The sequence below is a fragment of the Bufo bufo genome, chromosome 9 (genome assembly GCF_905171765.1).
Source record: "Bufo bufo chromosome 9, aBufBuf1.1, whole genome shotgun sequence".
Taxonomy (NCBI): domain Eukaryota; kingdom Metazoa; phylum Chordata; class Amphibia; order Anura; family Bufonidae; genus Bufo; species Bufo bufo.
In genome coordinates this window covers 156,378,606-156,404,631 of record NC_053397.1, presented here as the reverse complement: position 1 = coordinate 156,404,631, position 26,026 = coordinate 156,378,606, and the positions used below count along the sequence as shown (strand labels likewise).

Sequence of the window (26,026 nt, the reverse complement as noted above, 5' to 3'; positions counted from 1 at the left end):
GTTAGGACAAAAGGGAATCGTTAATTTCTAACGATAATTTTTTTCCCTTAGTCCTAACAGTGGCACACAAATTTCCCCCCCTTTTTTTAGTAATTGTGGTTATTTTTGTCTACTTGTAATTACACGATGTCCGGAGGGTCACACCCCTCTTTATTGGGGGCAGGGGGGGCGTGTATATGCCAGTTTTTTATTATTTCATTAAAACTTCCACCTGTCCTAACCAGTCCACAGGGGCAGAATACCCCATCTGTGCCACTGTTAGTATTAAGGGAAAACAAATTATCATTAGAAATTAACGATTCACATGAACTCACCGGCAACTACAATTCGGGTTACACGCTCTTTAAGCGCCTTATATGACGTCGTACCCGCGCTTACTTCCGATGCCTTTGCGTTCCACCGACGTCTTCCACTTCCTGTTAAGCCACTCAAGCATCCAAAAGCGTCCGCTCCTCCGCTAGGCCTTACTCCTCACTGCCTAAGGTGCGCCACTACGCCACCATATCCCACAGCGCTTCAAAGCCCTCTGTAACAGCCAACGCGCCACTGCAGGTCCCTTGGCGCAAGAATATGCCACCATATATTATAGAAGACCGCAGGTAAACCAGGGATACCTGGGGAAGAAGCCACCTATAGAGCTTCAAGCTTCCCTCCAGAGACAAAAAACCATACTGAGGTGGGAGGAGAGCCTCCGCGTTTTTATGCTTCAGGTTTCTTGTCTGTGGGGGCAGAGCCTCTCTCTTGTGGTGCTGTCGTGGGTGAGGGGAAAAGTGACATCACTAGCTCAGGCTCCCTTAGACAGGCTGTGGCCATCTTAGATAGTGGCTCATGTCGTTCCACGCAGCATCTAGTGGAATAGACTGGAGCCATCTGGCATGGCCACAGCAGCTCCCAACATAGGGCAAGGGGCTGGGAAGGAGAACGAAGGAATACGGCCATCTACTGGATCTGCTTAATGTCAAAATGACAGACATGTTTTTAGATTTTTTTTTTAAATATGTTACAGGTTAGAGTTCTAACAAAGTGTTACCAAAGAAAAATAAGAAAAAGCAAATTATTTCAGCCATTTTTATTTACAAAAACAAAATGGTTCCAATTGTAGAATTAAAGAAAGGAAGGAAAAAGCTACTCTCTCATAGCAACATTAAAGAGACTGCACTGCCAATATGACTATGCCATGTGCCACTTACAAACAGAAATAAAGAAAAAAACAACCTTAGAAGTAAGGTCAACTTTTACTAATGAGGATGTAAAACCACTCCTAGAGGGAAGGAACCTACCTTCAAAAATCAAACCTCCATACCCCACAGCCCTTCATCACCTGAGATTTTAAAAAAGGCAGGATTTCTATGGCAGTAGCACTTCATAAAATAAAATTGGACCAAGCCAAATCATGGGCATCCTTGTTAGATTATGAGGTGGATTAAAGGGGCAAATGTACATACAGTATGGGCTAGGAAAACAGACACTATCAGGATGAAGAACAGCTGCAGGAGGGGAATATATTTCCTCAATTTTGGGATTGTTTACCTACCTGGAAAAAAAAAAACACTTAGAGAAAAAGGTCTCTTGTACAAAACATCAACGCAGCAACAAAATGTCTGAATGTCTGAAGGTGGACACATGGAGGTAAAATGGGATGACTTTACAGGACTAGGAAAAGACCCAAAAAATATATATATAAAATTGTGGTCCTGAAATAATGTCAAAGATACTAAAATTGAAGACGAGGTATAGTTAAAATAAGGTTACCTCAAATTCAATTTCTTGCACTTGACAAAACGAGTGTGAAGGGAAAAAAATAAAAATATAAAAAGAACCAGCTAATATAAAATAAAAAGTAAACCAATTAAAAGGTTCACTTTCGAGCAGGTGGTGGTGGAGGTGGGGGTGGGTACTGATAACTAGCTGCTTGATTCATATAGTTCAACAAAGGAGTAGCAGGCGGGGCGAACTGCTGGGACATCAGCGGCTGTGGTGCTTGGCCATATGCTGCTGCACCATAGCTGCTAGCTGCCCCTGCTGTAAATGCGCCCTGCCCGTATCCATACTGGCTAGGCTGGAAGTTTGAATTCTGCCCTGCATAACCAAATCCCTGACGACTTCCAGTTCCATTGCTGGCAATTCCATCACGGTTATTCCGTCCGTCACGTCTACCACCATCTTTGCCACGCATTCTCCTGTCGCACTCTTCTTGATACATCATGTTTGGGTTATTGTTGGTTGGAATGCTGCGGTACCTAGATCGGCCACCTATGGATAATGAGATAGTCAGACTTAGAGATTGTGAGCCCTATTGAGGACAGCTTGATGCCAATGTCTGTAAAGCGATGCAGAATATGTCAATGCTATGTAAGTGCTTACAATAAATTTCATTTCTAAGCTTTTCTTTTTTTAATACACAGAAGGGGGGATGGGGGGAGACACAATCGGCACTGAAAAGAAATGATGCACCAGGCTCAAAGGAACGCCAAACCTTGAAATTAAGGATACAAGTAAACAATATAAAGCTGCTATCACGGTCAGAAATTTTTTCCTGATATAAAAGCAGAAAATATACTGCTCATCAGTATTGTGGTTATATGGTGTATGTAATGACAGCAAGCCTACTGTGCTCAGATGGCAATGGCCAAATGGTTAGTAATGGGTCATGGAGTGAAGCAAACCCAGCGATGTGGAACTGCGCTGCGGTAAATTGCAAGAGAGGCAAATTTCAAATAGCTATTAAGAGGTTTATATAGACTACAGGTTTCTAGAATGAATTTTTCTTATCCTTAGGTCGAGATAAAGTGATCAATCTTCAGAAATTTGGAGTACAAATACATGTCTTAATACCTTATGATTTAAAAGGGTTTTTCTGAGATTTTAGTACTGATCAATGGGGATCCAACGGACCCTTACAGATCAACCATTTGAGAAGGCAATGGCGCTCCTGGGAGTGCCGCAGCCTTCTCCTTGCTCACCAAATAAAGCGCCATACATTGTATAGCAGCTGTCAATGGTGCAGAGTTGCACCTAGGCCATGTGACAAATGACTGTGCCTGGAGAAATGACTTGGCCTAGGGAAAGCAGCGACAAGGCCTCAGAGGGCTGCAGCCTTCTTAAAAAGCTGATCGGCAGGGGTCCCAGGTGTCATTCCCCACCAAGCAGATATTGATAACCTATCCAGAGGAAAGGTCTTCGGTATGAACATCTCGGAAAAACCTTTAAGTTCAGCCTCTCTTGCAACTTGTAGCAACCGAAAGGAGCATGATTCCACATCACTGAGTATTCTTCACCCCATGAATGAATGTTTGTACAGTATGGATAAAGTTCCTGCTGATCTGATCGACTTTTAACCATTAAACAGCTTAACTAAAGAAAACTACTGAAAAAAAGGGTAGAAGCTTGCTTGCTGTGCTATGTTGATTCCGTAGCTCCCATGCACTGCGAGCTACTGAAACAGCGAGTGCGTGCTCAGTCATTTCTGGCCACCTAAATATTGTCTTTCAAATGCAAAACGAGCAGATATAAAACTCTCTCTCTCTCTCAATACAAATGTATACCTTACAATAAACAGGAACACTCACCTCCACCACCACCCCCACGGCCATGATCTACCAGCTGCATGAGTTTTGGATTGATAGTCTGGTTAGCTTCTTGAAGCACCTTCACCAGCTCACGAGCTTGTTTAAGGTTTCCAGGAGTGAAGAAAGTGTACGCTGTGCCTTTATTTGTACTACGGGCTGTGCGGCCAATACGGTGCACGTAATCCTCTGAGCTATTTGGGTAATCATAGTTAATGACGAACTTGATATCTTCCACGTCTGTTTAGTGACCGGGATAATTGATGTGTAGGGGGGAAAAAAATAAAAAAATACATCGAGGAGAGGGACAAAAATAGAAAGTTAGAAAATATAGGGAAAAAAAAAAAATAATCTAAAACATTCAGAAAACACACACAAAAAAGAGGGGAGAAGTAGGGAAATAAAGTACCAACAAATAATTACTAATAAATACTTTCATTAGGACTATTCTAAAGGGGATGTTCTTAATAGTATATGTACTCCCTTATAATTACATCTTTTGTTAAATCTTTAATAAAAATAAAAAAAAGTTATGTTTTACCAAAGTTGCACTATATTAGCAAAGGACAATTATTGCCCTTTTTGTTAAAAAAAAATAATCTTCTAATTTTCTAGCAAAGCTATATGAATTTACAGACACTATGTGAATTAACACTTGTGCTAAAATGCACCAATAACCGTTTACGCACAACATACTTTTCGTTTATATATAATAATCCCTCATATCATAATGTATACGTACAATTTTATGATCATCTTTCAGAGCTGACTAACATGCTTACACTAAATCCCTATGAGAACACAGCAACTAAATTAAAAATGCACACATTTTCACAATCATCAGGTTCCTTATTATGGAGCTGAAGTCGAATTACTCCATGGGATTCATCCTCGGTGAGCTTTTGTCCGGACCGATGCACACTCCCTCAGTGAGGTGGGGAACCAGCTGTTGCTAATCCCATCCGTTTGGCATTTAGCGGTCCTACCGCCTTCATCCATGGACACAGGGCCACCGAAGCAGGGAGCATGCATCAATTGTCCAGGCGCAGCAAGAGGTCCCAACACGTGCACTGGCTTGGCTAGATGCTTCTGTCCAGTGAGCCTGTTAATATGCGAAGAGAGACCCCTCCACCACTCATCTGTTGTGAACAGTTAACAAAACTGTGAAGTGGCAACCCCACCATTTCATGCGCCCACGTAATATTGTGAGATAAATACATGGTGGCCTTGGATAGGTCTGTTTCTTATTACAGGAAGATCATTTAAAAGTGCTGCAGGTTTTGGGCATTTACTTTTGTGGAGAAATGATAAAACCAGTGCAGTCTGCTCAATGGTTTGGGTAAGGGAAATTTTAAGTGAGCAAGTGTCTTTCAGCTTGAAAATAATGTGGGCTTCTTCAGTCTAAGATGTAAAATAGGGAAAAGTTTATATAAATGGCACTTTTTTTCTTTAAGGCCACGAAGATAAAAGCAGACAATGAAACATACCTTGCAGCATTCTAGCTTATTTTAAAAAGGTAGAGAAAAGGGCTACTACATTTGGAAATGGAGGAAGTCACAGAAGTCTGTAGAAAAACAGCAGAAGGGGCTATTCTTCTGCTTCGAAAGCCAAGGGACTTCCCAAGTCTTCCTTGGCTTGGAACTTTCCCACAGCTGCTGAGTAGATAGCATAGTGGAAAGCACCAGGTGATCTCCCTTCTAGAAAGGTGGTCCTTCTATTGATTATGGCATCATACCAGCAGCCATAAGTGAACGGGGTGTAGACCCAGCTCAGCTGTCAGGGTGGAAAGCACACATTTTGCACCCCGATGTCGAGTGGGAAAGTTAGGGGATGGAGATGCAGACCCAAAAACTGCCTCTTCAGTACAAGACCTTTGCGAGGGAAGAGTGTAAGAAGCCAGTGCCCTTATAGCGGGGCAGCTTCCAGTGTTCATCCCCCCTCTATTTTCGACAGGCAGCTGGCCCTGTACTGAGAGTGATCTGCAGCTTCTGTCAAAAACAAACAAAAAAAAGATAAGATTTAATATTAGGAACTACTTCAAAAAGTTATATAATATATGTATACTTTATATATAAAATCCCTAAAGTGAGCAGAATGATTTCATTAACCAGTAACTTACCTGTCACCTAATGCAAGTAACTGAGGGAAACTGCATGCACAGCAGTTAGCCATGCATTTATGGGGTATCATAATAAAAATTAAAACTACGCAACTATTATAGAAGGCCTATAATTCGTACTATACGTAAGGTGCTGTCCATACAGTACTTGTGGTAAATCACTGGAAAAATACATATTGTCTCACACTAGTGAACCACCTTTCCATTGGGGAGAAGGAGACCAGGAAGTTTTCTGAACATGATAATGTTTTGTCAGTTAGCCAATGGTGAACTTCCACCAGGAGCAAGCTCTCCAATCCTAAGTAATAATATCTAAAATAAGGTTCAACCTTCCAGAAATAGTAAAATATACAACATAAAACTAAAAAATAGAAAGTCTGTAAGTAACAAGAAACAGACAGATTTAGGTTGTTTTGTTTTTATAATAAAAACATGGATGGGGCACAAACTAGAAAATGGGGACTACACAAAAAAAATGTGTTACTAGGCTTACACTCAAAAGGAAAACCTAGATGAAATGTAAAGTATAAGGAAAATTAGTATGGGAAGATAGTAATATACTTCTCATGTCCTAGACAGAATAATAAATATAAACAACAAGTATATTTAAATGTCTGCCCTATTTTTAAGAATATTCCGCTAAAAATAATGGGGGGAAAAGAACTGCTAAATAATATCACTCTTTGCCAGATTTTAAATAAGTCATTTACATAAAGCTTCTAGTTCTAGATGACTTGATCTATTAGGAAATATATCAGCTGTATTCAACCTGTAAAGTTACAAACCTAGACCTCGCGAAGCAACATCTGTAGCGATTAGAATTGGTGCTTTTCCAGAGCGAAATTCTGTAAGAGTAAATTAATGTAGAGTTACAAAATGTTTTCACATTGGAGACCATTTGTTTTCTCAGATAGCCAAGTATGGTTTTGGTACATTCGATAAAATAATTACACAGCTTTAAAGGGGTTCTCTGGCCTCTCCTATAGTGGTGACTAATCCTCAGGATGTCATCAATATCAGATTGGCGGGGGTCCGCGCATTGTGCTGTCTCCTCATACAGCTGATCGGCGGGGGTGCCAGGTGTCAGACCCCCCAACAATCTCATATTGATGACCTATCCTGAGGATAGGTCATCAATATAGGAGAGCCCGGAGAAACTCTTTAATGTGGTTATCGGACTATACCCTGTTGTCCTTTAAAGGGTTTCTATCACTTCGTTTCACCTATTTAGCTTTCAGACACTAGCGATCCGCTAGTGTCTGCTTTATCTAACCATCCTAATATAAGAGCTTATTGTCCTGCCGTTTAGCTAAAAAAATAACTTATATAGATATGCAAATGAGCCTCTAGGTGCTATGGGGGCGTCATTAGCACCTAGAGGCTCCGTCTACCTTAACAAACTGCCGCCGCCCAGCGCGTCCCTCCAATCTCCAGCTGAAGCGATCCTCTCCGTGCGCGTCTCTGTTCTGCGCATGCGCAGTGAATGTCTGATCGCTTCCCTGCTCAGACATCTCCACTGCGCCTGTTCCTCGGAGCACTATGACGTCATCGGCGCAGGCGCAGTGGAGATGTCTGAGCAGGGAAGCGATCAGATATTCACTGCGCATGCGCCGAATACGAGGAGCATCGCATTCCGGAGGAGATGGGCGGGCTGGAGGGACGCGCTGGGCGGCGGCAGTTTGTTAAGGTAGACGGAGCCTCTAGGTGCTAATCACGCCCCCATAGCACCTAGAGGCTCATTTGCATATCTATATAAGTTATTTTTTTAGCTAAACGGCAGGACAATAAGCTCTTATATTAGGATGGTTAGATAAAGCAGACACTAGCTGATCGCTAGTGTCTGAAAGCTAAATAGGTGAAACGAAGTGATAGAAACCCTTTAAAGGGAACCTGTCACCGGGATTTTGTGTATAGAGCTGAGGACATGGGTTGCTAGATGGCCGCTAGCACATCCGCAATACCCAGTCCCCATAGCTCTGTGTGCTTTTATTGAGTAAAAAAAAAAACGATTTGATACATATGCAAATTAACCTGAGATGAGTCCTGTCCCTGACTCATCTCACATACAGGACTCATCTCAGGTTAATTTGCATATGTATCAAATCGGTTTTTTTTTACACAATAAAAGCACAGAGCTATGGGGACTGGGTATTGCGGATGTGCTAGCGGCCATCTAGCAACCCATGTCCTCAGCTCTATACACAAAATCCCGGTGACAGGTTCTCTTTAAGGCTGGGTTTACACATAAAGAGCTGTTGCAAGTAGCCAAAACGTTATCCACCCTTCAAACTTGTGTGGCCACTGGCTGCCACAGGTGGGCAAAGTTTTAGCTGCATGCAGCAGCCAGAATGTGTAAACTTGGGTTCCCTCTTCAAGTCCCAATTCACTTAATGTACATAAGTAAACAGACTGACTAATGTAGAATTGAGATGTCAATTTGTATGCATTTAACATTTACACTTTATTTTTGACTTAACTATAGACAAAAACCATCTTGATTCCCCCCCCCCCCCTTCATTTCTAGCAGAAATTCTCTTCACACAGCCATAAAAGTAATTGGTAAAATTCTGTCTTCTGTAACGCAACTACCATTAGGGGCTCACTCAAGATGGATTGATACAGCTCCAGTATACTCCCATGTGTGGTCGCTATAAGCAGCAAGAATTTCATAGTTTAACTAAATCATTGTGTGAAGACAAGCAAGAATTTTTAAATGAACTTGTCACGTTGAACATGCCGTCTCATCTGCCAGCATCATATTACACAGGGCAGGAAAAGCTGAGCAGACTGATATCGTTTTGTGGAAATACATTTCAGTATAACGTGAAACTTACTGATGGAAATCCCTACCGTTTCTACGCTTAGAAATCCAGTGGGCAGTCCTACTGGGGGATGCCATAAACTACTAGGATACAGTGACTTCTAATTAGCTCCTATGGAATGCCTGATTCTTTCTAGTTCAGGCTATACACAAGCAAAAAAGAAGTTCTGAAGTGGAATACATGAAAGCAAACTGACAAAACCTTCTTTCAACTCTGTTCTTGGCATGCAGAAGTATAGCTTGGTGCACGGAGCTACTACTGACCAAGCACAGAGAAACAACATCACCCAACATGTTCCAGAGGGAGGATGGTGTACTACAGAAAAACACGCTAAGTGACCCGTGTTAAGAATCAGTCTGCTCTAAAGTCTACCTGTATAAGAACAGTGTTGAGATGAGTTTTGTTACTTTTCTTTACTCAGATCCAGAACCCATTTTCTTTTTTGCCTACTGAGTGAGTGACAGCCATCTCCGCATGCATGCTCATACAGGGAATCATTGAGTAGGACTGCCAAACAGACTCCTGGAAAGAGCAGGGATTTCAAATAACCAATTACAAGTTCTCCTGACCCTTTTCTGACAAAACTACAAAGTCAAGTCATATTATCATGACCATCAGCTGGGGGCTAGACAGGCTGGGGGTGACTCAACGTCCTGGTCGGTTGTCACAGGTATCTGGAGCTATGCTGACTGCAGTCCAACCCACAGCTGCTGGAGGGTGCATAGAGCAGACAGGACAATTAAGGCTACTTTCACACTAGCGTTCGGGTGTCCGCTCGTGCGCACCGTTTGAAGGGGCTCACGAGCGGCCCCGAACGCATCCGTCTGGCCCCAATGCATTCTCAGTGAGCGGACACCTGAACGCTGCTTGCAGCGTTCGGGTGTCCGCCTGGCCGTGCGGATCCGTCCAGACTTACAATGTAAGTCAATGGGGACGGATCCGCTTGAAGATGACACTATATGGCTCAATCTTCAAGCGGATCCGTTCCCCATTGACTTTCAATGTAAAGTCTGAACGGATCCGCTCAGACAACTTTCACACTTAGAAAATTTTCTAAGTTTTAATGCAGACGCATCCGTTCTGAACGGATGCGAACGTCTGCATTATCGGAGCGGATCCGTCTGATGAAACATGTGAACAAGTGTGAAAGTAGCCTTAGGTGGTTCCACAGATGCTCAATTGGGTAATTACAGAGCCAGGGTAGTACATGTAAGTCTTGGTCATGCTCTTCTAACCAATGTCGGACATTTCTAGCCATGTGACGGGTCACATTGTTTTGCTTTAATAACCCATCTGCCTCAGGGAAGAAAATCAGTATGCATTGGTGTAGATGATCTGCAAGGATGGATTCATACCCAAATTGGTTGAGAATGCCTTCAACATGGATGAGTGGGCCAAGAGAATGCCACAAAAACCTTCCCTAGACCATAAACGCTGCCACCACCAGCTTGTGTACTTCCAGCAATGGTTGACACGCCAACATCCATCCTTTTGATGAGCCAGAAAATGTGACTCATCGGAGAAGGCAACCCCTTTGTCACTCAGTTAAGGTCCAATTCAGATACTGCCGTGAAAACGGAAGCCTTTTCTACCGATGCAACTTCATTAGCATAGGTGCAGTGACCATCCTTCTGCTTTGGGGCCGCATACACAGTAGCGTTCACCAAACTGTTTTAAACACACGTCTATTAGCCCCCTGGATCATTTTGTAGGTGACCTCCTCCACTATAGTGTTTCAGTTCGCCCTCACGCACCTTTGCAGCCAATGTTCACCTCTCACATCAATAGTAGATGGTGCTCCACAGTTTCCCCATCGCTTATTCACAATGGTGCCATTAGTCCACTCACCATAAACTTTCACTACAGCAGCACGAGAACAGTTCACAAACTGCACAGTATCAGAAATACTGCCATACACATCCTAAAAGCCGATAATCACCCCTTTTGCAACTCTGATAAATCGCTTTTTACCAATGACAGCAACAAGGTACATGTGTGCAGAAAGCCTATAGCAAACCATCTACCCACCAAGCCAGCTCACAACACTTTCCTTCATGAGCTACACACGGCCGACGTCGAAAGTAGCCATAATAATGTAACTCGACTGTGTATATATCATTCTGGCTGTTTAACCTACATACGTCCAGCCACTATGAATTCTTGCATTTGTATTGGAAAGTCAGATAGAACACCGTTTAGGGCTAGTTTGGTTCATGTTAGATTCCAACAATCCTCAACTGTCAGTTGCCAAAGGAAACTAGAAGATATGTTTTCAAGCCTTAATTAACAACTCACCATTTAAGACCCAGTCTCTCTCCTGCTGACTCTTGTCACCATGGATACACATGGCCGGCCACCTACAAGTATATGCAAAAATGAAACAACTGTAGGAATGAAGAAAAAGCAATAACCAATATTTTGTGCTTACCCATCACGCCTCATTCTGCGAGTAAGATCATCACAGCGACGTTTAGTTTCCACAAAAATAATGGTTTTGTTTTCTTTTTCTGCCATTATTTCTTCCATTAGCTGGATAAGTCTGAAAGAAGTGCATATAAATGTGTTATTAGAAGTAACATAACACGGAAGCATAAAGAAATTGTACTAAACCTACTTGTGGTCCTTCTCACTCTCCTGGCAAACATCAACGATCTGTAGGATATTATGATTGGCAGACAGCTCCAAATTGCCCACGTTGATCTGCACATAATCTCTCAAAAAGTCCTCAGCTAGTTGGCGCACCTCTTTTGGCCACGTGGCACTCCACATTAGAGTTTGTCTGTCAGGCTAAACAAAAGAAACACACTTATTCAATTCAAGGATGGAACATAGAAGATACCAACATTACCTCTACATGTTAACCCCTTCAGGACCCTGCCATTTTTCACCTTAAGGACCAGGCCATTTTATTGCAAATCTGACATGTGTCACTTTATGTGGTGAGAACTTTAAAACGCTTTTACTTATCCAGGCCATTCTGAGATTGTTTTCTCGTCACATATTTCACTTCATGACAATGATAAATTTGAGTCTAAATATTTCATTATATATATATATATATATATATATATATATATATAAAAAATACCAAAAATTTGCAATTTTCAAAAATTTCAATTTCTCTGCTTTTAAAACAGAAAGGGATACCTCCTAAAATAGTTATTACTTTACATTCCCGATATGTCTACTTCATGTTTTGTAAATTACATTTCCTTTTTTTGGGACGTTAGAAGGCTTAGGCTACTTTCACAATTGCGGCAGAGTGATCCGTCGCCGGAACTGCCAGCCGGATCTGACAAAACGTATGCAAACTGATGGCAATAGTAAGACTGATCAGGATCCTGATCAGTCAAAAAAATGCATTAAAATGCCAGATGCGTCTTTCCGGTGTCATCCGGCAAAACGGATCCGGCATTTATTTTTTTCACCTTTTTTTCGGTCTGCGCATTTGAATGCCAGATCCGACACATACATTCCTATGGAAAAAAAATGCCGGATCTGGCATTCAGGCAAGTCTGCAGTTGCCGGAGATAAAACCGTAGCATGCTGTGGTTTTATCGTTTGCCTGATTAGTCAAAATGACTGAACTGAAGACATCCTGAACGGATTACTCTCCATTCAGAATGCATGGGGATAAAACTGATCAGTTATTTTCCAGCATTGAGCCCTTTTGATGGAACTCAGTGCCGGAAAAGAAAAAAACGCTAGTGTGAAAGTACCATTAGAAGTTTAGAAGCAAATCTTAAAATCTTTAAGAAAGTTTCCAAAACCCACCTTTTAAGGACCAGTTCAGGTCTGAAGTCACTTTATGAGGCTTACATAATAGAAATCACCCATAAATGGCCACGTTTTAGAAATTACACCCCTCAAGGTATTAAAAACTGATTTTACAAACTCTGTTAACCCTTTAAGAGTTCTACAAGAATTAAAGGAAAATGTAGATGACATTTCAGAATTTCATTTTTTTGGCAGATTTTACATTTTGATCCATTCTCTGTTAACCCTTTAAGAGTTCTACAAGAATTAAAGGAAAATGTAGATGACATTTCAGAATTTCATTTTTTTGGCAGATTTTACATTTTGATCCATTTTTTTCAGTAACAAAGCAAGGGTTAACAGCCAAACAAAACTCAATATTTATTACCCTGATTCTGTAGTACAGTTATTTCGATACCAAAATTTTTTAATAGTTTGGACTTTTCGGACGTGGCGATATGTAATATATTTATTTATTGTTTATATATAAAATTGGGAAAGGGGGTGATTTATACTTAATATTTTGGTGGGGTTATTTACACTACTTAATAACCATTTCCCCCTTAGGGGCTAGAACCTGGGAACTTTTGATCCCTTGTCCTATTAGCTCTCTATCAGGGTGAACAGGACTTCACACTCTCCCTGCTGCCCTGTGCATAGTACACACAGCAGCAGGGAGCTCACCATTACAGCCAGGGCTTCAGTAGCGTCCTGGCTGCCACGGTAACTGATCGTAGCCCCAGGATTACACAGCTGGGGCTCCGATCAGAAGCTGCCACTGCCACCAATGAGGAGGAGGGGAGAGTCGACCCTGTGGCCACTGCCACCAATGATTTTAATACTGGGGAGGAGGAGGGGGGCACACTGCGCCACCAATGAAAGTTAACGTTTAATACAGATACTGGAGGCTGGGTGCAGAATCACATAGCCATCGCCCAGCCTCTATGAAAGGAAGCTGCGATCAGTAGCAGTTAACCCCTGGTGATGTAATAATTGTTTTAGGACAGTTTTTATAATATTTTTTCTATGGCGTTCAGGTGAGGGGGTGGATTATGTGATATTTTTGTAGAGCCGGTCGTTACAATACCCAATGTCTGGTTTTCTTAACTTTTTTTTTTCAATTTTGTGTGTTTTATTTTGGGATAAATTTTTTTTTTTTTTACTTGAAACGTAATTTTTTTATTATGAAAAACTTTTTTTTTTTTTTGTCCCACTCTGGGACTTCAACTTCTGGGGTCTGATCCCCTCTGCAATGCATTACAATACAATCTGTATTGTAATGCATTGGCTGTCAGCTTTTATGCCGACAGCCTGCCTGTGAGACCCAGCCTAAGGCCTGGATCTCACAGGCTTCTGTAGAAGGCAAGCTCTGATGCCTATGGAAGGCATTGGGCTTGCCTTCTCTGCCATCGGGTCCCCGCCACTGCAGCGCAGGGACCGGATGGGGTACCGGAGAGCACCTGTACCCTCTGCATATCGCGGGCAGCTTTGACCGTGGCATAAAAGGGGTTAACACGTCGGCATCTGTGTTTTCACCGATGCATGCAGCAAGGGCCCAGCTGTCAGTGACTGCCGTTTCCGTGCCGCTGATCAGGCAGGAGCAGCTTCTGCACCTGCCCGATCAGCCCGTAGTACATGTACGGCGCTGGTCCTTAAGTCACGTCCACCAGCACCGTACATGTACAGCGTGGGTTCTTAAAGGGTTAAGAAATAAAGCCTTGTGTAAAAAATCTAAAATTCTAGAAAAAATTAATAAAAAAATTCCTCATATAGGTACCCTGATTTGGTCCACAATCTTGCGGATCTGTGGCTCAAAACCCATGTCAAGCATTCTGTCAGCTTCATCCAGCACGAGGTAGGTACAGCGTCTTAAATTAGTTTTCCCGACCTCCAGAAAGTCAATGAGCCTGCCTGGAGTGGCAATGCAAATCTCCACACCTTGAGAGAAGACAAAGATTAAATCAGATTATGCAGTGCAATAAACTATGCTTTCTGTGAGCATAAGTGGAAAATTGTGGCGGCACAGGAAAGGTAATAAGGTGGCTTTCAGCTATACTGTTTTATAATACATAGTATAAGTGAAGACAGACATATAGCTGTATGGGGAGATTTATCAATGTGTTTATGCCACTTCTGTGGTGTCAATTAATTGAGAAATACATAGTACATAGTAATGAAGCACCTGTCTCACTCTTTCTGATACAGAAAATGGACATGGAGGGTGACTTTCTTTGACAGTTTAAACAAAAATGTCATCAGAAATGTGGGGCATCGCGCTTTGGGTATAACGTCTTCTGGGAGTGACTAAAGCATATGTAATAGGAAGCTGGGGGGGGCAGGGGGCCTATACAAAAAGCTTTGCTATGGGGCATTATGAGATCTGTGTATGCCTCTAAATGAATCATTTCCATAGCAATAGTTCTAAAAGGTTCTTAATACATTTGTTTTAAAGTAATTGGCAGTGTTTCTAGCACAAACACCATTATAATGTATTTGCTTCTACCCCCTTGGTGCTGCTCCTAATGTGTTCTGCTTGGGGAATGAGGGTCTAAAACAGAATCAGTGTCCCAGATTTTTTTTTATATACATATATCTATACTTCTAATGTATATACTATACACAGGATACTTTATTTTTTCTACTGGTTTTCAACAAAATTTTACCTCTTTCAAGATCACGTATCTGTGGACCCTTAGGAGCGCCACCATAAATGCATGTACTCTTCAGCCGAGATGACTTTCCATATTCATCGGCTACTTGCTGTACTTGCTGAGCTAATTCTCGGGTTGGAGCAAGAACCAAACACTGGAATACCAAAAAAAAAAAAAAAAGTTCCGATTTCCCCCTCCCAAAACTTTAAAGGGGTTCTGCAATTTTTTTAAACTGATGATCTATCAGAACCCGATCGGCGGGGGTCCGACACCCGGGACCCCTGCCGATCAGATGGTGATGACCTATCCAGAGGATAGGTCATCAGTTTAAACAAATTGCAGAACCCCTTTAAATGGTGTCACACTGAACAAAGACAAATAATGTAAAGGAACTGAATACATACAATTGGTCCATCTCCTCGCTCCAGATAAGGCTGGTGGTTGATGTGCACCATTGCAGGCAGAAGATACTTTAGAAACAAAACAAATTAGGCACTTAGGAATCAGAAGATGTTTTTGGAGTAAACAGATTCTGAAACTAGTCTTTTCATCTGCAATTAACTAAAATGATCTACTATATGATTTCTTGCCCCTTCGATGAACCTGATCCCACAGCTCTGCCCAGAGGTCCATTAGCAAACTCTTTATTTTCTCAAGATTAATAAAATAATGATGGCTTAAACTAGACAAACTTCAACTCAAAACACATTACCAACTTTAAAAAGTCAAGTGACTGCTATTCTAATCTGAATGGGATGATAGGCCTGATTTATTAAGAAGGGAATGTGTTACACTAGTCTTGAAGGACCCTGTGCTGGCGGAGCAGGCATTTATGACGAAGATTTATGCCAACTAAATGCCTCCTGAGGCAGTCTACTCCAAATTGTAGCTGCCGTAGATTTCAGTCATCATTTACATCAGTTTCTGGTGTAAATGATAAATATGCAGAAGCTGATGGTCCCACTAACTCTTGGAAACCGTCAAGGGCAGTGTAACAATGCCAGTTGGGTTTTGTGACTTTTTAATGCCAAATCCATGGCAAAGGGAGAAGATAAATCTCCCCCTATGTGTTTTATGAGGGATTAATGCTTTTGAGCTGTCCTATGTAGAAAATAAAACAATTACCGCAAGTGTTTTGCCAGATCCGGTCTGGGCAATTCCCACCATGTCTCGACCACTCAACGCAAGAGGAAACCCCTGACATTGGATTGGGGTTGGTTCCTTAAATCGTTGATCAATAAGAACATCCATAACATACTCTGTGATATAAGAAGACAAATATGAAACACTGGTACTATGCTTTGGAAAGAAAATCCTTAGGCCTCTTTCACACGAGCATGACTGATTAGGTCTGGATGGGTTCAGTGAAACTTGCACCATTTTGAAACCAAGTTCAGTCGGTTTTGTCTGCGATTGCATTCAGTTCAGTTTTTTCCACGTGGGTGCAATGCGTTTTTTCACGCGCGTGATAAAAAAAAAAACCTGAGGGTTTACAAACAACATCTCCTAGCAACCATCAGTGAAAAGCGCACTGCATCCACACTTGTGGATGCAATGCGTTTTTCACTGAAGCCCCATTCACTTCTATAGGGCCAGGGCTGCGTGAAAAACACAGAATATAGAACGTGCTGTTATTGTCACGCAACGCAAAAGTGATGCGTGGGAAAAAAATAAATAAATAATAATAATAATAAATAAATAATAAACGCTCAAGTACACAGACCCATTGAAATGAATGGGTCAGGATTCAGTGCGGGTGCTATGCGTTCACGTCACGCATCGCACCCGCTCGGAAAACTCGCTCGTGTGAAAGAGGCCTTATACTGATAACAGGGCTTGACCATTGACATTAAAGGAATACTCCAAGGATCACCTACATGTCATATGGTGTCCCAACCACAAGAATGAAAGAGTGCTGCAGCCAGCCCACACTTATACACCTACTCATGTGCTGGTATTACATGCTTCAATGGAGGTGCCCCTTCTTTGTGCTGATGAGTAGGGATTCCAGCATTCAAAACCCCAATAATCACAAATTGATAGCATATACTAGGGAAGTGCCATGAATATTAAAATGTGATACAACCCCTTTTAAAGAGAGAGTTTTCACATATCTTTTAGAAAAAATGCTTTTTTGGGGAAAATTATAAAACACCATAGAAACACTGCTTTTTCTGTAGTAGTCTTAAGACAAATAAACCCTTAAAAAAAAATTAAAAAAAAATAAACTCTGGTTACCTCCATTCCACATTGCAGCATTTTGGTGTCCGTCTGACGAAACTGAGCCAAACGGATCCGTTCTGACACACAATGTAATTCAATGGGGACGGATCCGTTTCTATGACACAATCTGGCACAATAGAAAACGGATCCGTTTTCAAGACGGATCTGTCTTGGCTAAGTTAAAGAGAATACAAACGGATCCATTCTGAATGGATGCAGACGGTTGTATTATCTGAACGGATCCATCTGTGCAGATCCATGACGGATCCGCACCAAACGCAAATGTGAAAGTAGCCTTAGTGTGGCAGCATCCTGAGGGGAAAAGCCCGCAAAACAAATAAGAAAGAGATTAAATAAAATAACTTACGAGGAAAGTTTGACTGTTGGAAAGTATAGACAGGTTTCGGGCAGTTGATCCCACGGACAGTAATCTCTTTCTTTCTGCGCAGTTCTTCAACGTCATGCTGCAATATAAGAATATAGTAACTTTTAGGTTCTTGTAACAATCAAACAGCAATCCACAGGAAGGCAAAAGACCTAAAACATAACCTTTATTTTATTCCATTTAAACAAAACACAAATTTTCCTTGCATGTTGAAGAGAGGAATAACATACCTAAGCTCATAGGATCGAAAGTAGGGCTGAAACGATTACTCGAGTAATCAGACACAAAAAAAAAAAACATGGAGCGGGAGTGAGGGAGTGAAGCGCTTGCTATTACTCACCGCTTCGTGGTCCCCCGCCGGCCCGTACTGCGCTGCACTGTATCTTGACACATTGTCAGGTCACAGTGCGCGCTTACGTGCACTATGTGCTGACGCTGTGTGACGTCAGTACTGCAGTGCAGCGCGCAGAGAAGATAAAGGAGCTGTGGAGCAACGCCCCTACAGGAAAGGTAAGCACCGAGGGGGGAAGCTGGTGGCAGCGAGGGGGGGAAGCTGATGAGTTTTTAAAGAAAAACTTTCTTTTAATGAGTTTTTTTTTGTTATTAGAGTACTCGAATTATCCTTGGATTAATCAATAGAATACTCGATTACAAAAATAGTCGATAGCTGCAGCCCTAATCGAGACCCTGTATTAGACTGGCAGATCAGCAAGCGATTGTCTGAAGATAAACGTTCCCTCCCGGCAATCGCTTGCTTGCTAGCGGAGGAGACCGCTGCTATTACATGCATCGATCTCCTCCGCACCATGGGGAGTAGTGATCACTATGCCATAGTAAGATTGGTATTAGACAACATGATCTGCTGCCGGCAAGGGCTGATTTTTAAGCATGCTTAACAATCAGAATTGCCCGATGATCGAGCATTTGCTCGTTCATCAGGTTATCCGCGGCAGTATTACACTGCAACATGATCGATAACGAGTGTTCATGCAAACGCTTGCTAGCAATTACTGGCCAAAATATTGGCCGATGTAATACAGGCTTAAGAGTCTACAGTACAATGAAAGTCACAGATTGCACAGTAGATGCATCCTAATATTATACCTTTATGAAGACAATGTAAGCACTGATAAGGGCAGCCCCCTTCTACAACCACTTGGTGTCACCCTATAAAACCCTAAACACGACCACCAGACAGCGAGATCAATAAAGTTCTAACTGTACAACCAAAAAGTAATGTCCAACTTAGGATAGTAATACGCAAATGACCTCAATTCATCAGGAGTATTGACAATACTTTTATTAAACTTTTTATTTATCCTATCTTTTTTGGTGTAGCTACACAGAACTGGAAGCACACAGCATTAAAGGGGTTGTCTGGTTTCCAATATTGATGACTCTTATGTCAGCAGTTTACCATGGTCAAAACTGCTGCCAAATTCCCTTTAAGCCGTGACCGTTTAGTTGTTTACCAGTGTATGAATATTACCGGATACAAACAAGCAGTACACCAAAATTACAATGACAGCAGGGCACCCCATAGTTTTTTTTTACTATCCCTGCCTTCCACATACTTCAGCGTTCAGAGAGTGCTGTGTACAAAGATCAGAAAGCGACAAAGCAAACACCAGGAACCAGGAGAAGGAGTCCACACAAGCTATTTTATAAAAAGAAAAGTTTCAAGTATAACAAAAGACCCTTTTCCCTCAAACCATTTATTACAGAAAAAAGAACAGGTATAGTTCTATGTCACCATACTGCCAGAACGGATGTTATACAGTCTAAAAACATGGAAACACCCATAAAGTGACTACTTTATACCCTAAGGCCCCTTTCACACGGGCGAGGTTTCCACGCGGGTGCAATGCGTGAGGTGAACGCATTGCACCTGCACTGAATCCGGACCCATTCACTTCTATGGGGCTGTGCACATGAGCGGTGATTTTCACGCATCACTTGTGTGTTGCGTGAAAATCGCAGCATGCTCCTCTTTGTGCGTTTTTCACGTAACGCAGGCCCCATAGAAATAAATGGGGTTGCGCGAAAATTATTTTCACGCAACACCATTTATTTCTATGGGGCCTGCGTTACGTGAAAAACGCACAAAGAGGAGCATGATTTTCACGCAACCCCATTTATTTCTATGGGGCCTGCGTTACGTGAAAAACGCACAAAGAGGAGCATGCTGGAGGGGCTGGAGGGGTTAAAAATTTTTTTAATATAATTTAACTTACCTTAATCCACTTCGCGCAGCCGGCTTCTCTTCTGTCTTCTTTTGTGAAGAATAGGACCTTTGATGACGTCACTACGTTCATCACATGGTCCGTCACATGATCCATCACCATAGTGATGGATCATGTGACGGACCATGTGATGAGCATAGTGACGTCATCAAAGGTCCTATTCCTCACAGAACAAGACAGAAGAGAAGTCGGCTGCGCGAACAAGTGGATTAAGGCGAGTTAGATCATTTTTTAAATTTTTTTTTAACCCCTCCAGCGCTATTGTACTATGCATTCTGTATTCAGAATGCTATTATTTTCCCTTATAACCAAAGGGGAAATAATACAATCTACACTACAACTAACCCAAACCTGAACTTCTGTGAAGAAGTTCGGGTCTGGGTACCACAGTCAGTTTTTTATCACGCGCGTGCAAAACACATTGCACCCGCACGATAAAAACGGAACAGCTGAACGCAATCGCAGTCAAAACTGACTGCAATTGCGTTCCTACTCGCGCGGGTTTGACGCAATGCACCGGGACGCATCCGTACACGCTTGTCTGCAAGGGGCCTAAGGAATTCATTTTCGGGAAATTTGGACATTTTAGCTTTTTTTCCCCTGTAGGAATAGCTTCTTTCCTCAAAATGTTCTGATTCAGTGGCTTATTTTTTATATTCAGCATGTGACCTTGGAAAAGCACACTTTACGACACATTCAAATACTTCTGCGTTTTGCATATTTTTTTATGAAAGAAAAGGGGGGAATTTGTGTATGTATATTTTCCTACATAATACCTTCTACACTATTGCTAAAATAATATCTATAGCTATAACTTTTATGTATTTTTATTATTATTTCCTATGAAATAACAAAAAAGTGAATTAACACAGTTCTGCCACTATCAAGGCAGAAAGGGGTTAATTCACAAGTATGATCACAATTAACTTTATAGCCAGCACAGTCTCTCCCACAGCAAGATGATCTTAGAGAAAGGCCATGCTGGCTTCTTCTAAACTGCTTTCATTCACTATGAAACACTGACCGGCCATCACAGTGATCACATACATGGTCTTCACTGTGACTGCAGCTGTCTTAATATTATAAGGCTGTCTTTTTCTAATACATTATCACTGTGTCTAGGACTCTTAACACTTCCCCTACTGGTCAGGTGTGTGGATAGCCATGTACCCTTTATTACAATGTGCAGCAGCTATTTTGTTATCAGCCATAAATAAAATTAGTCAAATGGCTAATGTTCTCCTACACGTATAACTTTATCCATAGTATACCAAAGATAGACTATGTCCTGGGTTATTGGTTCCAAATATCCTTTTACCATTACCAAATACCATTTTAATCTACAATATGCTTCCTGGCCTATGGTGGCAATACAGACCCCAAGTACAGTATTGTCAATTGCACTTCCTTAATTTACCTTTATTAGCATATTGTATAGGATGTGCCACTCACGTCCTTGAAAAACAACAAAAAAAACAAAACAGGCTGAAATACCAATAACTGCTGAAAGTGGTCTTTACTTACTATTGACATGTGAGCTACTTCTGGATGCTCAGTGTAAAAGTTCTTCTCAAATTTTGGAAGCTCATTTAAATCCCAGCGCTTCTTGCGGAGGCGTTCTCCTGGGTTACCAAATTTTGGGAAGCGAGAGCCACCAGCCCTAAATAAGTAGGCAGAAAGGCAAAACGTAGGTTATTAACAAGAATGTAAAATAAAGAAATTTGAAATATTAAAAAAAAAAAAAAGACTAATTTATCAGAACTATATGGCGATTGGTTGTGATAAGCAGCAAGACGATATTTAGGGCTGGCAGTGGTAGCTAAGTGCAGATTACTGCTAATTGCTCGGCTGAGGTCCAGAAATACCGGCACCCTTCTGTTACACAGTTTTGTTCAAAGAAGGCCGAAAGGATATTGTAGACAAACATGGGGGAAGATTGATCAAGACTGGTGTAAAGGAAAACTGTCTGAGTTGCCCAAAGCAACCAGATTCCACCTTTCATTTTCCAAAGGAACTCTGAAAAATGAAAGGAGGAATCAGTCCTTAGCAAGCAGGATAGTGGCGGTCATGAAACATGGCTGTTTCCTTGACTTCCACTACTTTTGTGTAGGACCTGAACCTTAACTGGACACGTCCAGTGCATGCGCAGATAGAGGAAGGAGGATCCCCCTGCATCTGTGCCAGACATGTCCACTTACTGTTCAGCTCCTGTGCTGAAGTACTGGAAGCCAGGAACAGGCTGAGAAAGTGGCCATGTTGCATCCTGTAGACCAGGATACCAGGTTCCTGGGTCAAGCAAAGGGCCTTCACAGTCATAGCTGGGGCACAGTACACTCATTAATGTTTGCAATGATCAAACATGTCTGTTTATGTTTTTTGGGATTTTTAAAAAAAAAATTTTTAAGAAATTTAGGAACAAACTCAGCAATTTCTCCACCTTGAACCTCCTTAAACGGTTCCACTGACAATAAGCTGATCAAAGTGTTCGCCTGCTGGGACCTTCAGAGATTCTGTGGGGAAACAGTTTCGCAATTTCCCTGTGGCACCCCCAGAGGAGAAATAAAGAATTATACAGTGTCCTTTCCAAACAATGTGCTGTCTCTGTGTAATGCAGGGCAGGTCCTCGAGATAAAAAGATGCTCTCTTTGTGCCACTGCAGCCAATCACTGGCCACAGCAGTGCCCTGCCACCTGAGGAACTGGAGCGCAGAGACCGCAACACTGGACCAAAGGAGAAGGAACCCAGTAGTGGGGAGTACGTAAGTATGGTTCCCTCTGCAGGTCTGATGATATAGGGGAAGCAGCCAGAAGGGCTGCCAAAGCTGGACAACCCTTTTGAATATTAATGACCCTACCTAATGATAAGGCCTCTTTCACACTTGCGTTGTCCGGATCCGTCGTGTACTCCATTTGCCGGAGGTGCCCGCCGGATCCGTAACACCGCAAGTGAACTGAAAGCATTTGAAGACTGATCCGTCTTCAAAATGCATTCAGTGTTACTATGGCAGCCAGGACGCTATTAAAGTCCTGGTTGCCATAGTAGTAGTGGGGAGCAGTAAACTTACCGTCCGTGTGGCTCCCGGGGCGCTCCAGAATGACGTCAGAGCGCTCCATGTGCATGGATGACGTGATCCATGCGATCACGTCATCCATGCGCGTGGGGCGCCCTGACGTCACTCTGAAGTGCCCCGGGAGCCGCACGGACGGTAAGTATACTGCTCCCCCGCTCCCCACTACACTTTACCATGGCTGCCAGGACTTTAGCGTACTGGCAGCCATTCAGAAAAAGCTAAACGTCGGATCCGGTAATGCGCCGAATCGGCCGGATCTGGATTAATGCCTTTCAATGGCCATTAATTCCGGATCCGGCCTTGCGGCAAGTGTTCAGGATTTTTGACCGGAGCAAAAAGCGCAGCATGCTGCGGTATTTTCTCCGGCCAAAAAAACGTTCCGTTCTGGAACTGAAGACATCCTGATGCATCCTGAACGGATTTCTCTCCATTCAGAATGCATTAGGATAATACTGATCAAGATTCTTCCGGCATAGAGCCCCGACGACGGAACTCTATGTCAGAACAGAACAACGCAAGTGTGAAAGAGCCCTTAGTAATAAATGTCAGATCAACTGGGGGTCTGACATCTAACTACACAATGATCACCGTTTTTGAAGAGCCCACGTCACTCAGTCATAGTATACAGATCCGTACACTGTGCAGAGGCTGTGTTTAATACTCAATCCCATTCACATGAACATGACTGAGATGCAGACAGGCCTTGTGACTGATGGAGTGCCGCAGCCCCTTTAAACGCTTGATTGTTGGGTTGTGCTTTTAAAGGGGCTGTCCCCGTTCTTTATATTGATGACCAATTAGCTGAAGAGATACGAGCACTGCTTTCTCTTCATTGTTTACCTGCTCGCCGTCACAATTACATCTCAGCCATCCCATTCACTTTTATTCATTTCTTTGGGTGACAGAATAAATTATCAATTCCGGAATCATCCATGCATCACAGATCAGAAGGCCTTCAGCACACCCATTAAAGGACTTGTATTGTATTACAAAAAAAAAGGGGTGTGCGGTTCTCCTGAGGACACTGTATGTTGATGGGTATGCTATTATTACTATTTACTTGTTGATTGCCTATGTATTTATATAGGGGTCATTTTTTGTACATCTGTTTGGGATGATGTTTGTATGTCCTGGCACTTGCCTCTAATCTTTGGTATTAGGCATTTCCTTTGGTGTACATATTTCTGTGGACAGCTTTATCTCTAATATCATGGGTACATTCACACGACCGTGTGTAATCCTTTCTGTTTTGCGGGCCGCAAATAACGGAACCGCGTGTCCGCATTTTTCAGACAAATGACTTCCGTTTGTGTTCCGTATGTCTTCCATTTTTTAAGGTCCGCAAAAAAATAGAAGGAAAAAAAAAGAATTAAGGCCTTCAAGAATACAGATCCGCAAAAAACGGATGACATACGGAAACCATTCCGTATGTCATCCGCAATTTGTGGATCCATTGACTTGAATGGGGCTGCGGACCGATCTGTGCGGACAACAGTAGTACAAGCTTCATATTTTTGCGGACTAGAAATGCGGGAAACACGAATGCGGACAACATACTGAACGTTGTCCGCACATTTTATTTACCCATAGAAATAAACGGATCCACATCTATTCCGCAAAATGCGGAACGGATGCAGATAAACTTATACGGTCGTGTGAATGTACCCTAACAGTCACCTCGATATAGGCAATTGTATGCATATTGTACCAATGTATGCTCATACCATCCCTCAGGGGAACCGCACCTTTATTTCTTATCTCTTTAATCATGTCATATATATTTATTTAAATAAAATTGACTATTTCTTGAGCTGCAGAGACTCTTGTTTTTTGTAGGTGGTTGCAGTCATATGCAGTATACGTCATGTCATTACAGCAGCGGATGAAGTCTGAGACGGTCAATATGTTAGGATATTGATTTAATAGAGTTTAAAGACCCCCAAACCAAAAGTACTAATGGGAATGTGTGTGAAGAAAAAAAGCCACTCATCTGGACCAAGGGGGACGTGACCAGCTTTATGCCCCTTGGGGACAGATGACGCTGAGGCCGAAGAATCTTCCGCTACACCGCTTCTGAGAGACGAGTGGTTTTTTCCCCCCTTTGTATTACACACATTTGCAGTGGTAATTAAAAGAGTTTTTGAAGACTTTATAACTGACGACCTGTCCTCAGGCCCGGTTTTCGGCATCTGATCAGTGGGGGGTCCAACACCCGGGACCCCCGCTGATCAGCTAATTGAGAAGGCACTAGTGCTTCTGTGAGCATCGCAGCCTTTTCCATGCCCTATGACCAATGAACATGTCGTCACCGGCCTAAAGCAGCACTACTGTAAGCACTGCTGTCTTGTCAAACAGCTGATCAGTGGGGGCCCCACAGATCAAATACTGGTTAACTAGGTCATCAATTATAAAGTCGTCAGTGTCCAAGTGTTTTATACCCTCTGGCCAGTGGGGGGTCGGACACCCAGGACCCTCAACTATCAGCGGCTTGAAGAGGCTGTGGCCATCCAGTCAGAGCCCCACTGATCTTGAAGATAGGTCATCAGTGTTATAAAAAATAAGAAGAAGAAGAAGAAGAAAGCTTGGGGATTGCTGTGTTTTTTTATTTATTCCAACAACTACTATAAAAGTACAATCACGTTCGGCCACCCACGGAGATCTGGCAGCAGGAATCTGCTGAAGCGCAGGTTATGTCATCTCCTGCTCCACACATCGCAGCTCTATTAGGCCCACCGGGGGTAACATCACGTGATTCGGTTGCCCGGGTTAACCCTTCCCTGGCACGGAGATGGTAGACTCTCTTATTCACAACAGCCATAAGCCTACCTCCATTTTTCCTGAGGCCGCGCACCAACAAGTATATTCTTACCCGCCTCGGTCACGATCCATAAAGCTTCCCCTCATCGTGCTGTACGAGACGATGTCAGCCGTATGTTACAGAATACGCGAACCTAATGGGAGCTGTTCTTCTTTTCTCAGGCTAATACGCGGTAACCGAACACGTAGACCGCTAAACAGCCCGTATGCTCCCCGGATGTATCAGCACAAAATGGCCGCCGCCGTCTTCTTCTCTTTCCTCAGCGGTTGACTTCAATGACTTGAAATGGAGCTACGCTGATTACGTAGCGTAATTTACACCTTTGCGTACCAAAGCTGATCACGTGAAATGCGTGAATCGGTTCTAGAATAGA

General features: G+C 42.5%; 1 protein-coding gene across 2 annotated transcripts; it reads right to left on the bottom strand.

Annotated features, from left to right (window-relative positions):
- Positions 1-1,056: 1,056 nt before the first annotated feature.
- Positions 1,057-25,903, bottom strand: DDX17 (DEAD-box helicase 17). 2 transcript variants are annotated; one of them, XM_040408467.1, is made up of 13 exons: positions 25,705-25,903; positions 21,290-21,425; positions 17,505-17,601; positions 16,040-16,173; positions 15,319-15,384; positions 14,927-15,068; positions 14,041-14,201; positions 11,122-11,294; positions 10,936-11,046; positions 10,803-10,864; positions 6,471-6,530; positions 3,570-3,806; positions 1,057-2,253 (listed from the first exon to the last, which is right to left on the bottom strand). In XM_040408467.1, exons 1-13 carry the CDS (start codon positions 25,737-25,739, stop codon positions 1,859-1,861), a joined length of 1,809 nt encoding a protein of 602 aa, XP_040264401.1. In that variant the 5' UTR covers positions 25,740-25,903; the 3' UTR covers positions 1,057-1,858. The 2 variants fall into 2 exon arrangements, with proteins under 2 accessions (XP_040264401.1, XP_040264402.1); XM_040408468.1 differs by lacking the exons at positions 1,057-2,253; positions 3,570-3,806 and adding an exon at positions 4,080-5,554.
- Between the last annotated feature and the right edge of the window lie 123 nt (positions 25,904-26,026).